The 15,977-nt window shown below is 41.9% G+C and overlaps 2 protein-coding genes across 4 annotated transcripts in view; both read left to right on the plus strand.

Annotated features, from left to right (window-relative positions):
- LOC131125032 (protein phosphatase 3 catalytic subunit alpha) overlaps positions 1 to 15,977 on the plus strand; it is a 70,318-nt gene that overhangs the window by 24,534 nt on the left and 29,807 nt on the right. For all 3 annotated transcript variants that reach the window (XM_078797089.1, XM_058066145.2, XM_058066146.2), the window contains exon 2: positions 10,382 to 10,582. In XM_078797089.1, the coding sequence (XP_078653215.1) occupies positions 10,382 to 10,582 (201 nt within the window). The remainder of the gene's footprint in view (positions 1 to 10,381; positions 10,583 to 15,977) is intronic.
- plaa (phospholipase A2-activating protein) overlaps positions 1 to 15,977 on the plus strand; it is an 80,650-nt gene that overhangs the window by 13,179 nt on the left and 51,494 nt on the right. The window lies entirely within an intron of this gene.

Here is a 15,977-nt window from a genome sequence, read left to right on the forward strand (position 1 = left end):
AACGGCGTGCCAACATCTAGTTCCAAAGCTTTTGAGCCGACTTTTCTTGCATTCAACACTGAAACGGCAGTGAAGCCAAGCTGAAAAGCCCAGAAATTAAAATCATACTGCCCTCTATCATGCAGTCATATTAATTGCGTCCATTGTAGTTTCTGAAGTATATAAAGGTGCTCTCACACCCAATCACAGACAGGACATTTTGATTGTGTCATAATTTATTTATGTACATATATAAATTGTATTCTTGTTTACACTTACAGCATATTATGTGTGTGTGCACATTAAAATACATCTATAGTGGGAGGAATCAGCTATGAATACGAAATTAGCAAGTACAGCGGAACCTCAGTTGGTTTTTCTGTTACCGTAGAAGCTTTACTTCAACATTTGGCCTGGGCTTGAATACATTGTCCAATTCATGTACAATATGGTGTGTGTCTTGTGTTATTAATGCATTGCATGAATGCAACTAATTAATTTTTAGTGACAAAACATCCAGTTAGCATCCTTGCTAACAAAATAGCAACCGAAACCATAAGTCAGTTACAGTATGTTACTCGTCTATGATGTCATCAGTGGTTGACTGATATGGTATTGGGTATATTTAAAATATCTCAAATGAAATTAACAATTAATTGATTATCAAGTTAATATCCTGATTTGCTGTTTGATTTTTGCTATAATTTTGAGGAGGGGAAAAAGTACATGTATGCATTCTTTAAGGGATTGCTGTTAAGAGGCGGAAATTAAAAATGTGTTTTCCTTCTAACTGCAATTCATCAATTTATCAAAAAAAATATTTGACCGATTAATCAGTTATGAAAATAATCGTGAGTTGTAGCCCTAAAATTAAGACAGAAAAATGATTCTGATCCAAAGCTTATCTTGTAGCTGCTACCAGTGATTCTGTCCTTTTTAGTATTTATTTAATTTAATTTTCATAAAAACTAAGAAATAAAACAAGCCGGTCTTCAACATCTGGCTCCCTTCAAAGAGGCGATATCTGGTGGCTCACCGCGCCCCCAACCTCCAGCAGTGGACACCTATGCAGGGATATCCCTCACCCAATGACCAACGCACCTCCCCCACCGCCCCCAGCCTGCCCCTGCCACTACATCTATCGCCTACTTCCTGCCATCCGTGCTTACTTTCCATACATACATTCATCCTGCCTCCCACGCTCCCGCCCTCTCCTCTCTAATTGATCGGGGGGATTTAGTCATCAGGCGACGGGTGCGTTTTTTGGTCATTCCACCAACGCGCTCTCTGCGTCTGAAATCTGTTGAGCAAACAGCAGGATAAGCGCCGGCTTGTGCCGCTAGCTCTTACATGTCATTCAGGTCTCAAACCCACTGACAGCTTCCATCAGAACTTGATGGCCCGGCAGCAGCGGCGTGATGGCCACTCACGTCGGCTTGTTCCTGCATGCTGTCTGTCTTAATAATGACAAGACCGGCTAGTGTACAAAAATATGCAACATAGTGACGCTGTAACAATTTTCCAGCCTTGGATCATGTAATTTTTTAAGCTTTGATGGATGAAAGATTAAGACTGCAACTCCACAGGCCTGTTTCCCTGGCAACCTCTTTTGCTGGATTTCATGCAATTTCTTCTCACCTGCTTTTCTGATGTCAGGGAAGAAGCAAACAAGATGGTCAAACCTTTTGGGACTACGGACCCTTCACAGGACAGAAACATTTCTACCCCCTTTATAATCAATAAAAAAAATAAAGATAATATGTCATTTGAACTAAATGCCATCCGAATTCATATTCCAAACACTTCTACCAAAATACTTCTGAGCCGTTTCATATAAATAAACTGAAACAAATTAAGCTAACGCTCTGTCTAAACTGAAACTAATTTGTGTCCACACTGCCGGAATTGCAAATAGTTGCTTTGTAAACAGACACAGACAGGATCACATGACACACCAAATTGTAGAAGAGGAACGCATGTGCGTAAGTCCGTGATCTTCTGCCAAGTGCAATGACCTCGGCGAGTCATTGTGGTGACGACAAAATATCGACTTGGGTGAGTCGTGTCAGTCAAAATATTCAGATATTATGTTGGCTTGTTATCAAAGCCCACTTCTGGTCACATGTCTTTAACGGGTCGCGACATCATTGTTTTCATCATTTTTAGATTTGATTCGGTACCCCTTTTCAGGAGGATGGCCCACATATATCACAATATGGATTTGAGGCTATATCGCCCATCCCTTGCTCTTGTTTTGCAGTCACGTGGTTTCTGTGTATCCTTGTTGGCACATCTCAGTGTAACATGCTAATCCCTGGCTTGACATCTTCCACAATACACCCAGGCTTCTACATTTTCCTGTTGGTGTCCTCTTTCTATTGACAAGACCCGACAGGGAGGAGTAAGACACCGGTTGTAAGTCTCAGGTCGATGTTATTATTGTAGTTAGCGTATTGATGACTGTTGAATATAAATCATCTTATCATCATAACAAAAGCGGTGAATCATTTTTCCATGGATTAATAAATCATAATAATAATCTAGATTAGGGCTGCAAAGATTTGAGATTTTGAATCAAGATTTTGATTCAAATAATTTGAGTACCTCGGTTACAAAAACTCTTCAAGTTTTTTTTTTATTTACTTTGAAGAGGCAATGAAAGTGACTAATGGTGTCATTGGCTTACTATTTTATTGTGTTAGCTTGATTTCTGCTGTTTGTTTTTAAATAGTCTTTTTTTATTGTACAGTATCTATGGTTGCTAAACTCGATGCTAACTAGTAGTAGAACATGCACTGTGTATAATGCCTGCTACATAATCTGGTTGAAATGCTATTGATTCTATGAACAGAATATGAATGAATCCTATAATGATCTTTATTGCCACATTGAGTTGAAGTGGGAATTATTTAAAACTTTTTGACAATATTAATTATTGATGCATGTTTTCTGGCCTTTACAGATCATCGTTTGATCACTATCAGTTCTGCGTGCTGTCAAATTGCAATGCATATAGTCCTAAAAATAACCATCAGTTACACTATTCACAATGTCCATTTAAGAAATAAAACACTTGATTATCTAAAGAAATTAAACCATGTTTTATTTTTCTTGTACATTTATTATTGCTCTTTAACCAAGCACAAAAAAAATGTCAGATTTCTTGGTTAATGGACAAAAATTTGAGTAAAATAATGTAATTACTAAAATATTCGCTAGCTGCAGCCCTAATCTAGATAAAGCAAAGCCAGTAAACATTGCATGTTAATGTTGAAGAGCTGAGGCTGGACTGAAATGCTGTGGAAATATGCTCAAATGTAGAATAAAGAAGAAGCAGCGTATCAATGTAATATAATTTTATTAAACACGATGAACAATTAGACAGTGCTTATATTCAGGCGCTGAACATTTTGACATTGGACAATGGGGACGTGAAAGGATAAAAAAAATGAGGCGGAATACATAGATGACAAATGGTGCTCAATTTTATATTTGTAAATGCAAGCATTCACACAAGTGCGATTTGAGAAATGTCATACTATGAATTTGTTTTTTGCCTCAGTGTTCACTTCTCGTTTATTCTGTGTATGGATACCTTTTCTACACTTTTTCAATTTTTGTAAAGCCTCCCACTCCCATCACTGCTTGCATCAAGTATTTCGATGGCCAGTCCCCTACTGCACCCAGATTTACATCAGCGCACTCAAACACACTTAGCCACAAAAGCTACACTCCCCTAATGCATCACAAAAAGGTGTGCACGACAATTTCCGAGGGACCTTTCTTCCACCAGGCCTCAAGCCTGCACACCGTTGTGATTTTTGCATGGCCAGATGGGCGGGCGGCCTTATAGGTTGATTTAAATTCACCCTGCTACAGTATGATAAAGATATTGTCTTAAATTTATATTACTTCAGCGGCAATTACTGTATAAAACTGTGACCTATACAAATCATGTTGATGTGTCTAGCGTTGCATATAATTTATATTTTCATTATTAAAGCGTGCTTTATGTTTAGGCAGTAGTCCTATATTATACAGAGCTTGCATTTAGAATACTGTGCAGTACATGCATGTCGATTTACAGTAGAGTACGGAGGCATACCAAGTTCCCACATGGTATACATTAAGTGAGGGACAGGAAGCATTTGTAAACAAAAGCCCAGCCTTTGGCTAGTGATAGAGCCAAAGAGAAGCCATAGCTTGAGAACCCTAAAATCTCTTGGGAACATTTGGCCTTCACAGTGAAAAATGTAAATGGGCAATTGGATATTGTGTCGGCATTGTTACAGCTCCAGTGTGCAGCCTTCCCCGTTTATGCTTGACTCCATACTCCCGGCTCCTATTCATTGTTATGTAATTCAATTAACAAAATTGGCAATCTCGGAAGAGTAAGTTGCACTCTATGGCCTACTCAAGGCATTGTGCTCATCCTCTTTTGCATGCATCGGGGCTGTCATTATTAAAAAGCCCACCGAGTTTTTAGTTTCCCTGTGTTGACAATGAACTTATGCGGCTCAGTACATCTTAATAAGGATGAAGTCCAATTACGTTATGGTGCAAGACCAAGCTCCAAGACAGAGGGCTTTTATGCATAAGAACATTTAAAGTAATCAAACAAAGTGGTTCATGTGGCATGTTCCAAACGTTATGAAAGGAGGATCGCGGGGGTCCTGTGAACATGTTTCATTATTTACCCCTTTTTTGCGTTGTTTTGACCACCCTTGCTACAAGCAACATACTCATTCCTGGGAGGGAAGTGGTAATAGGGAAGTGGAAGGGTGCAAGGCATTATTGGAAGCACACACTTGGCAATCAACCTACCTTGGTGTTCCCAGGGTCCGTGAATGACTTGTCGCTGTTTTTTCCCCATCGGAATTAAATAGCTGCTTGCTACTTGTTGATGTCCAAGCAGAAGATGAAGTACTGTAATTCTACATTTGATCAACTTTACTTCAAGATTTGTCACATCAGCCCACACAGATGTTCAGACTTGCCCGCACCCTTAATCACCTAGCGGTTCTATTGACGCTCATTGAATTTGGCTTAGCGCCACCTTTCAAGCACCCACCTCGACCGGTTCCATTTCATAACACACTTCATACATTGAAGGGATCCATGTTGATCCGTGTTGTATTGACATGGTTGATATATATTCGGCAAGTAAGAGTGCACATTTGTGTTTTTTGTATCATGCATTTATTTGGTAATTAAATACAAACATCTGCCGAGCAGGTGCACAAGAATGAGCCCCATCTCCGTGTGGCGCAGAGCCATCTGTGGAACATGGCTCATTGCATAAATAAAATAAACAAAAACCCAGCAAAAGTGGAAAAATAGTCGTTCTCATGGACCCAATTTTATGCACCGTCTCGTCTCATGAGCTAGGTACTCACAAGTGACTTTCACACAGCCGAGTAGCAACATTTTAAAGTACACTCAATGATGATAGATAAATGCTGGGTACTACCACTCATGATACTGTACATCATCAACTTGGAGTTAATAATGACCAATAATGACCCAATACCAATGACATACCTCAGTTGTTATTTACTTTAGTAGACCATGTACTCGGCAACTCAGTCATTAAATGAATACATTGAAAACAGGGTAGTGATTTTCAGAATCCGTATAATACTGTTTCCTGTCTGATATTCTGTGCCTTCTTTGTCTGTATTGCTGGGTTGCATGTGACATCACATCCAGTTGCTGTTGTCACTGGCTCAAACAGATGGACGGTAAACAAGTGTATTTGTAGCTAGAAGTCATTTAAGTACAATCGGTCACTGTACAACCTGTCTCTCTCATTGATTGGAACCCGAGTCTGAACACGCTCTTCTTGACTGTGACCAAAAACAAGCAAAATGTATCTGAAGCCATTCATTCATTTTCTACCGCTTTTTCCTTACAAGGGTCGCGGGGGGGGGCTGGAGCCTATCCCAGCTGTCTTCGGGGCGAGAGGCGGGCAATGTTGTTGTTCTGTCTACACTCTGGACTGGTCGCCAGCCAATCACAGGGCACATATATACAAACAACCATTCACACTCACATTCATACCTATGGACAATTTGGAGTCGCCAATTAACCTAGCATGTTTTTGGAATGTGGGAGTAACCCGAAGAAAACCCACGCATGCACGGGGAGAACATGCAAACTCCACATAGAGATGGCCGAGGGTGGAATTGAACCCTGGTCTCCTAGCTGTGAGGTCTGCGCGCTAACCACTAGACCGCCGTGCCGCCTCCTATCCGAAGCCAAAGTTAATATATTGTTGGAACTCATGAAATTGGGAAATGCAGAAAGAATTGCCCTGCGCCTTTATTGACCTTTATTGAATTTGTATGTAGCCTTTGTGTGCCCCCCAACGGTCATACCGGAAGTGACTGCTCCAGATCACATGGTGTGAACCCAGCATTTATTGGACAATAGACTTCTTAGCTGTACACAGATTGGAGCATTATTTACGGTATGACCCAAAGGCAGGTGCTGTCTTCGTCTTGGATGGCTAATAAGCGGCCAAAACATGTGTATCAATGATGTTTCCATCCTCAAAGAGCCACAGTGTGGCGGATGAATGCCTGCCACCAGCTGCTGTCTACAACCATGCTGAACATCTCAAGTTGACTCGAGAGTCACGCTGGTTATTTCCTTCACAGTCGCAGGTGATGAGCTACTACTTTTGTGAAACGCCACATGTGTACGAAACGTAAAAGCAGCTTTGTTGACGAAACATGGCCGTTTTTCTACAAGCATATTTCTTTATTTACCAAAGCCCTCCGAGCAACGAGAGAAATCTCATTTCACGCATGGAATTTACAATGCTAATCTGAGGCAAATTTCCAGGGAAAGTTCATTCAGATGCCCGCTCTCTCCTCCGTTGCTCCGTCATGCCCGATTCAAGCCTGCAGTGCAGCTAGCCAGTTACATAACAGGAGGGAGGGACTGTTGAATTAATGAAGGTGAGCCGCTAATGGAGCGTTAGACAGCAGTGCATCGAGAGAGCCTCTCGCAGCCATGAAAATGGTGGATGAAGACACGGACAGACGCACGCTGGTGTTTTCATTCATTGCTATGCTGGGAAGTCCGTTTTTCACACACACACACACACACACACACACACACACACCTAGACCATTACAATGTGCCTTGTAATGCTTTGGCAGGGGCAAGCTTTCCTGTTAATAAGGGGGGCTGTTTAAAATTCCACAAGGGGAAAGTTCAGTGTTTCCATTGTCATGACTGGAGGCAATGAAAGGAGGATGTGTTGAGAGGCAACAAGCACTGCTTTCTCTCAGGTTATAATGTTAGTATTTGCTGCTTGGAATTTTACAAAGTGTTAGGTCATACGGCTTCACTGAAAGGCTTGCATTATGGTGCAGGGTGTGCCTATGACAGGAAAAGTATTTTAATAATTTCAGGCTCTGACCTGAAAGTGAGACGAACAAGCCGAAATGCTATTATTGCCTCAAAGTTAAGTGTGCCAGTAGGCTGCAGTCAGAAGGCCTCAGTCTTGAGTTGCACAGCAGGTGCTGTGAGGGGAAGCCAACCCAAGGCTTGGTGTAATTCTATATCAGACGTTGGTTTGTCATTGCCCCAGATACCTGAGCGGAATCAACAAGCCCTTAGCAGTGCTCAGACTGGGAGGGGAGCGGTGCATTCCAGCACTTTGTCCTCAGCAAGGAGCGCTAAATCTGCAGCGTTTGACGCACACCTGTTAGATAGTTTAGAAAAAAAAAAAACAGGTCAATTGGGACAGCTCATATCGTTTCACTGAGCAAAGGGACACCAGAGTACAAGGTCCGGTTACCACTGATGTCACCTTCGGCGATGGATGGTAATGCACTCATAGCCTTCAGTAAGCTTGTCTCGGTTTAAAGTAGAAATTGCAAGTTAAGCCTTATTTTCAGTAACCCAGTGTTTCCAGAATGCAACTGGGTACACTATGGACTGTTATGGCCAGCCAATCGCGGGGCACATATAGACAACCATTTACACTCACATTCATACCTATGGACAATTTGGAGTCGCCAATTAACCTAACATGTTTTTGGAATGTGGGAGGAAACCGGAGTACTCGGAGAAAACTCACGCATGCACAAGGAGAACGCATCATGGCCAGTTATGCAAATAAGACGAGTCTCTGGGAATAGGGTCGTTCACAGCTGGAGGTTGTAGCAGAAGATGTTTCGCCTCTCATACGAGCAGGCTGACAGACCAGAACTGTCCTATCTAGTATGATTGGTGTGTGTCCCACCTAGTCTTTGAGCATGAACAGAGATGTGAAACTTCTTTGTCAACGTCAACCTGAACAGTCTAGTTGCGATCAATTCAGTACCCTAGGAATACAATGACTGGGATGTTCTGGAGAATAGGATGTCATGATTCCACAGTTAGAATGCATCCCTGTGAGAAACACTGTAATCTACTACAGCATTTGGTGTTTAATGTGTTTACATTTTATACAGGAGTGATGACATAGTAATCATGGAGTAAACAGGAGTTAGAGCGGTTCATATTGTCAGTTTCAACCATGTGACCTCAAGGCAGTTCAGTGAGCAACTGAGGAAGGACATGGTAAAGACATAAAATAGTTAAAAACAAGCCCATCGGAACAGCAGTGTGAGCTTATCTTCCTCGTCAGACATAATGAATGTAGCAGATGAAATAATGCTTCTGACATGTCTATCTGCATCTTTAGCACCAAGTCGGTCTGCATGAATAGCCTGGCCTTCATGGCCTGCATGAAGGCCATGCCTTCGCTCGACAGTTTAGACGGATTTCACTCACACCCTTTCTGGGGCTGCTGAAAACCCCGACGCCGACACACTTGCATGCTCTCTGTGGTGAATTGCTGGGCATGCTTCCAGACAGAACACCATGCCGTTTTAGTCGGTATGCTGCTGTGGAGGTCTGGAAAACCAGGGTGGACAAGGTCCAGGAACTTCTCTCCTGTCCAGCTTTGAGCCATCCTGGCGTGGAGGGGGCAGGGTAAAAAGGTGCACGGAGCCCCAGGCAGAAGCAGGTCTGCATCAACAATGCGATCACGTCACGAAATTGAATATGTGGCGCAGTCTTTTTACAATTACTTCTCCATTTTGAGAAGGCTTTGTAATCATGGCGGTATATTTCTGGCCAAGGCAGTTTCTTACTGTAGGCAAATGCTTAGGGCCCTCAAGCCTCTGAGGAAAATGAAAATGTCTCTACACTAACCCTTTCCGAGTGCGTGGTGGAGCCACCATAGCGAATCTCTGTGTCTGACTTGAGCGGTGCATTCAGGTGCACTGCAAGGACAGAGCACTAACTCCCACACATTGCGGGATCTGACAAGGACTTTTTCCATCTTAATTTTCGATGTGACGATGTAGGACGATGTGTTATGTTGAATGACTTCATCAGCCATTGTTGCATGTTAATGACCTACGCTTCACTAATGGATGTTGTGATGCCACAATTTGGTCGTTGTCAGTGACTATACCATATTTCTGTACTGTGACACAGATGTGGAACTTATTTGTATGACTTTCTAAATTTTTCCTTTCACCTCATCGTTGTTCATTTGTTCTTAATACTGTGTGTGAATGCCTAAAGGTAATATAATAATAGTTCTGGGCCGAGTGGAAATGCTAAGATTTGTTTGGCTGCATAATTTTAACTTGGGGTTAGTGTGCTGTTATGTAATTATAGGAGCGCCTATGTCCATTTAGCTCATTATGCCTCATATTGAGTTCATTTTCGTATTGATTTCTTTACTTTATGTGCATTTGTTTTCATTATTATGTTTATGTGTGACATAATCCACCAAACACAAGACCAACCTGTCGTGTGCTTTAATGTTTCAACATTTTAATTTTGGTTTTAGTATAAATTTGCTAGTCACTGCAAACTGAAGCATGTTCAAACTCGGCTCCACTTGACCAAAGAGGTTCAGAAGTGACATTTTTTTTGTATTTGCTTGTTTCTTCAACTTTTTGCCCTTTTATGATGGACAATCTTAGTGCTAACATTTTCTGTTATACATTTTTGAACAACAGCACGTGTAGGCATTTTCCTTTTGTTTTTACATGACTTCTATTACCGTGACAACAACAGTTGATGTTATGTGAAAAAATCATAATAAATATGTAATGCTGTAAATATAGCCAGGGTTTTATGTAAAAACAGAAAAAATGATAATCATTTGAGGCCGTTATTTCTGAAATATACTTGTTTAATATTGATTTGGAGTGAATGAGACATTGGAGAGGAAAACAATAGCTCTCTTTGATATAGATTTTAACTTAATGTTGTTGTTCTGTCTGATTTTCTGTTTCTGCTGGCCGTCTCTCTTATTTTTCTGTTGTATTGGGATACGTATAGGATACAAACTTTTTTTTAAACTCGTCTTTTCACCCACCCGCAGCTGTCCCCTTCCCGCCCAGTCACCGCCTGACAGCTAAGGAGGTATTTGACAGCGAGGGTAAGCCCAAGGTGGATGTGCTGAAGGCCCACCTGACCAAGGAGGGCCGCGTGGAGGAGGCGGTGGCCCTCAGGCTCATCGGGGAGGGTGCGGCCATCCTGCGGTCAGAGAAGAACCTGCTAGACATCGAGGCCCCAGTGACAGGTCAGTCCGGAGTTGTTTGTTCATTTAGTGACTATGAGGATGTTTGCCAACTGTGGAAAAACCTGTTCAATGGCAAACAGCACAAGGAAACTCAAATGTATCTTTTTTTGTGGCTCATGATTGACTTGACCGTATCTTGCAATCGGGCACATAATGTGTCTGCTGTTGTTGCCATAGCAACTGTGGATCACCTGCTAAATAGGTGGAGCAGTCTGAAATTCTAACATGTTGCTAATGTTTCTGTTCTCAAGTGCCAATAAAATGCTAATTCACACCAATAGGGAGAGCCGAGGTGCCCAAACAATTGTACTGATGCAGTTGTTCCTGGTCAAGTGGCACCCGTCCTCCATTAGACTTTGTGATGAGGCTTCTTTGATGCTTTGCAAATGTGAGATAGCCTCTATGGCAACAACCAATCACTCCAAAAAAATAGTGCCTGCTTGCATATTCGATAAAACACAAGCTAGTTTCCTGCTGCTCATCAGCCACGCAGTCCTCCTGGGGCTTTTCAAGGCAGCACAATAGAGCTAAAAAGGAAGTGACAGCGCCTTTTATGTAAGATCTGACCTGGGGCGATGGGATCCAACTAAATGTGATAAGTGAAAAATAACTAATAAAGACCAAAGAAAAGATTCCTTGACGTCCTGCTTGAACTTCCTGATCACAATTTGCTCTCTTGTGTGATATCAGCCGACCCCCTTCTAATGCGAGCTCCATCACTTTCCCACAGTTCTCCACTCACTTTCTCACCTCGGTCGTCACTTTAGCAGCTCAGGCCTTTCTCACAAACCAATTCCAGCGTGACACTGGAATTAGTATGTAAATATTTAGCGTGGACACAAGGAAGCATGACATGTCAGCCCCGTTGTGCTTGTTGCTCTCATATAGTCACTTCCTGATCAGGCCAGATGGCCGATTCGGTTTTCTTCAAAAGGGACGGGAGAGAGTGACAATGAGTGTGCAAGCTGCTCCCGTGGCTTTAACACGCCAGTCAACAAATTATACAGTCACATGTGCATGCTTTTATGCTTAACAGTCCTATGTTAGACTATTTTCTTTAAATAATGGTCGCACAAGGGCAACGTTTGAGTGCCAATCAGTAGCGCACAGGCAGGGCAGCATTTCCGTCTTTTGACACGAATGACAGAAGGGGTCACGGTCCTGGCATGATACCGTACATGATGAGCATCCCAGCGGAGTCATAGAATGATAGTATTCCAGTTGTTGACCGCAAATTATTTAATGATAACTGACACAATTCATCATGCAAATAAAATATCATGTCAAAAAATCTAAATTATCCCTTTTAGATCCAACAGTGCAAAATGTAAATTATTGTAGTTTTTCAGTAGTGTACTTTACAGGTACCGAATGGTAAAATATATTTTACCAATATATTGTACCCAATATTGTTGATCAGGCTGTTGATTGTGGTCTGTGGAATATTAGCCCACTCCTCTTAAATGGCGGTGCAACGTTGCTGCATATTGACTGGAACCACAACATGCTGTCATACTATATGCCAACCCAGAGCATCTCTGCAAGAACTGGTATTTTAGCCTCCAGGATTTTTATGGAGATCCTTGCCACATGGGACCGTGCGGTATCATGCTCCAACATGAGGTGATGGTTGTGGATCAGTAGCGGCGGGAACAGTGGGAATTTTTTCAAGGTATCCCTGTGCAGTCAAAATGGCATCAATAAAATGCACCTGTGATCGCTGTTCATAACATAAGACAGCCCATACCGTAACTCCAATGGCACTAAGGGCCCGTTCAGATATCCAGCATAAATGCCTGAGCTCAGCTCAAACAACCCAAACATCAGCATCTAGGCTTAATTAGTTGCACGAAGCCCAAGCCAGGATGACTAGACGTGGATTAATTAAGCCCGGTGAAACCAATCCCGGATCTTTCTTAAAAAGACACCGCTATTGATTAATCTATTCACCATGGCAACGATGGTGGCGTACTTTTGCCTGCTAGAATTGCATATCCTCATAAAGGTTTACAAGGAGGCAAAAAAGAGGCAGCGCTGCAACAGCGATCTCCAATGCTTGCACATATACACAATCAATGCTGTGCTGAAACCATCATAATTAAAATCCACATATCTCATTAATGTTATGTATGTTGCTTGTTTAACTGGAAGCAATGTACAGTAATAGCAGTAATGCTCTATTAGCACATCACTATTACTCGCTCGTAGCATCAATGGTGTGTAAACTTCCAGTTTCCCCTCGAGTGTCAAGCCTTCTGGGTAATGTAGTACACATCCACATTAACCAACACAATTAGCATCTCCAAAAACCTATTCACACTGATTATGAATCTGTTTAAATTATAGGTGATTTCATTTTGTAGATGTGTATGCATTTTGGAGGTGTATTGTATGTGGGAGACTGTAAATGATGTAATAAGTAGATCTAATGATTGCAATATCATCTAAAAGCATTTATCGTGAATGATGACAAATAATGACAGTGGTGACTACTGATTGAGATAAGGGATGAGATTAAATAGATCCTGGACCTTAGCCATTTCCATGGTACAAGTCAGAACATATCCCACTTCTGTGCAACCGGATCACGGATACATTTAGCTGGGATAACCAAGATATCACAGCTTCTTTGAGATTCTGACCGGAATTATTTGCAAATCCCATTGTTGCAGCAGATGTCTTGTATCTGGAAGTTCTGGGCTGGTTACATGTGGTCTGTGGTTGGGAGGCCGGTTAGATGTACTGCCAAATTCTTTGCCGTGTGCTAGGATTGGGAGATAATTTTTATATACCGGTATAAATTCTTCTAGTGATAAGACAATGACTTATACCGACATAAAAGCAGACTTGATGACCAACAGTGGATGAACTAAACGTATGCAAATGGCGATAAACACAGGCAAAAGTGGGCGGAATCTCCTCTTACAGAGTGTGAATGCAGCAACTCGGGCTGGATGAGAATATTTTCCCTGTGTTGTGTTTTACTGCTTTAATGTAAGGAGCGTATTACAATACCCTATGAGGATGTGCAGGTTCAGAGTGGAAAAAAGACGAGAAGCACGTTTATTCATGCCCCATGAAAGAATCACATTACATGCGAGTCGTGTATTACTGCCTGAATGTATACTCCACATCACCATTGTCAGCTGCAATAACTGAGAGGATCATACAGGAGATTTACAGGAAACTATTTAAATGAGAGTAGGCAGGAATGAAAGGCTAAATACGGTAATTTCCTGGGGAAAATAGTGACAGCTGTCACACTAACCTGTGTCTGCATTGATGAGAATAGCAAAACCATGTCATTTCATTAATGTGGTTGAAAAAGTAATGACAGAATCAGCCTTGTACAAAATAATCAGGACGACTCAAAATAAGGGGGAAATAGTACACGTATTAAGGAGAAATGGGATACAGCAGAATAGAATGTGTCATTTATTTAATTAATGTAATCGCATGTCTTACAAGTAATTATTCATTCATTCATTCATTTTCTACCGCTTGTGCTCACGAGGGTTGCGGGGGTGCTGGAGCCTATCCCAGCTGCGTTCGGACGAGAGGCGGGTTACACCCTGGACTGGTCGCCAGCCAATCACAGGGCACATATAGACAAACAACCATTCACACTCACAATTTGGAGTCACCAATTAACCTAACATGCACAGGGGGGAACCTGCAAACTCCACACAGAGATGGCCGAGGGTGGAATTGAACTCGGGTCTCCTAGCTGACCGCTAACCACTGGGCCGTGCAGCCTATAAATAATTATTGACAGCTTAAGCATTGTACAAAACAATCAGACTGACTCCAAATAAGTAAAATATGAAATGTGAAGTATGGAAATACACTGTATCTCAACATCACATTTTAAGTACATTATTTCAAAGTCATTATTGCATAAGGGCCACCTTTAATTTACATAGCCAAAACATAAACCTTCAATCCAAAGCAAAGATTGTGGCATTTAAAAAAAATCTTCATGAATCCTGGTGCCATGTTAAAGTCCTGGCCTCTGTTAGACATGGCCTTAGCTACAAAGTGAAAGAATTGTGACCACGGGCATGACGGTGACAAAATACGCCAATAGGCTCTCCATACTCTTATGGGGTGTAAGCGAGGGAACACCCCGTTGTTACCGCAGGCAATGAGGCTGGCCTTGGAGTGGCCTGTGTAGGTTCTGAAGCCATGTTGTGTAATGCCCACCACCCACTCCCTGGAGCTGCATGCAGCCTGCTGATGTGCCGCTTACTAGTGGAGCTCGCATTTAGTGCAAAAGCACAGCGATGGTCAGGACAAATTGTTTCTCGCTCCAGATAATTTACTCCCACCTGTTCCTCTTACGTGGGCTTCTCACATGCTTTTTGTTTTGCATTCAGGAGGAGGCGGGGCTGTTGGTGGACTGAGTCGAAGTGATGGAAAGATTCCATGCTCCCCCCTCTCATATATTTTTCTCAATTACTGAAACGTTTCCATAGCAATAAGCATCGACATTACACAAGATGAATCTGGATATCCTTGTTGTGTTTTGCTTTTTGCTGCATTTTGCCGTGTATTATATTCCTCATAAGGCATTCTGTCATTAGGAATCAACATGGAGACACTTCCTGTTGTCAATATTGAGATATTTTAACAAAATATGTGGTCCCTGACTGTGGGCAAAAAGAAGAGAACCAAAGTACGTGGTTACTGAAGCGTTTTCAAACATCAGAAATAGTCCATTGCGATACTGTTTGTAGTGACTGTTGGCTTGATTGTAAAAAGGGACATTTTTAGAAACTGGACACAAATAGCCTCAAAGGCTCAATTTTCTATTAGTTTTTTTTGTCTTAGAATCAAAGTATGTCACAGTGTGGGTTTATAAAAAAAAAAATAATAATAAAATTCTAAGGGCTGTGTCTCACGAGAATCATAACTGGAGATAATTGCTCTCCAGCATTGTCCTCCAGCTTGCTCTAATTGGGTGCCTCTGCGAGATACTTCTTCTTCTTCTACTTTTTGGGGGGATCTTTGGCAGCTCCCTGATACCCATTGTAAAATGCTGTGAATGTTTTTTTTTGCAAGGAAATACCAAACTTAGGACGCTAATTGCTTTTGAATGTACACTGTACATGCACTTGGTTTTATTCAGGTGAAATGTTAATCAGTGACCTTGTGACCTAACCTTTACAGAAGCCACCCAATTGACCCAGCCGGCTTTCATCAGACCACCTCATGCTGTCAACTGGCAGCAGTTGCCGCAAATCACAGGCCTCCCCCTGACCCCCCAGGGAGTAATAGAGCATGAGGTCGCGGAGGTCACAGGAAACAATCCGATTTCTAATCCGATCTAAAACGATTTGTCGTCGTGTGGCATTTTTGCCAATTCTCTAAATATTTAACCCAAAAGAGGTCCTTA

This window comes from Doryrhamphus excisus, linkage group LG2, assembly GCF_037039965.1.
Source record: "Doryrhamphus excisus strain RoL-2023G ecotype Guam linkage group LG2, RoL_Dexc_Guam_v1.1, whole genome shotgun sequence".
NCBI classification, from domain to species: Eukaryota; Metazoa; Chordata; class Actinopteri; order Syngnathiformes; family Syngnathidae; genus Doryrhamphus; species Doryrhamphus excisus.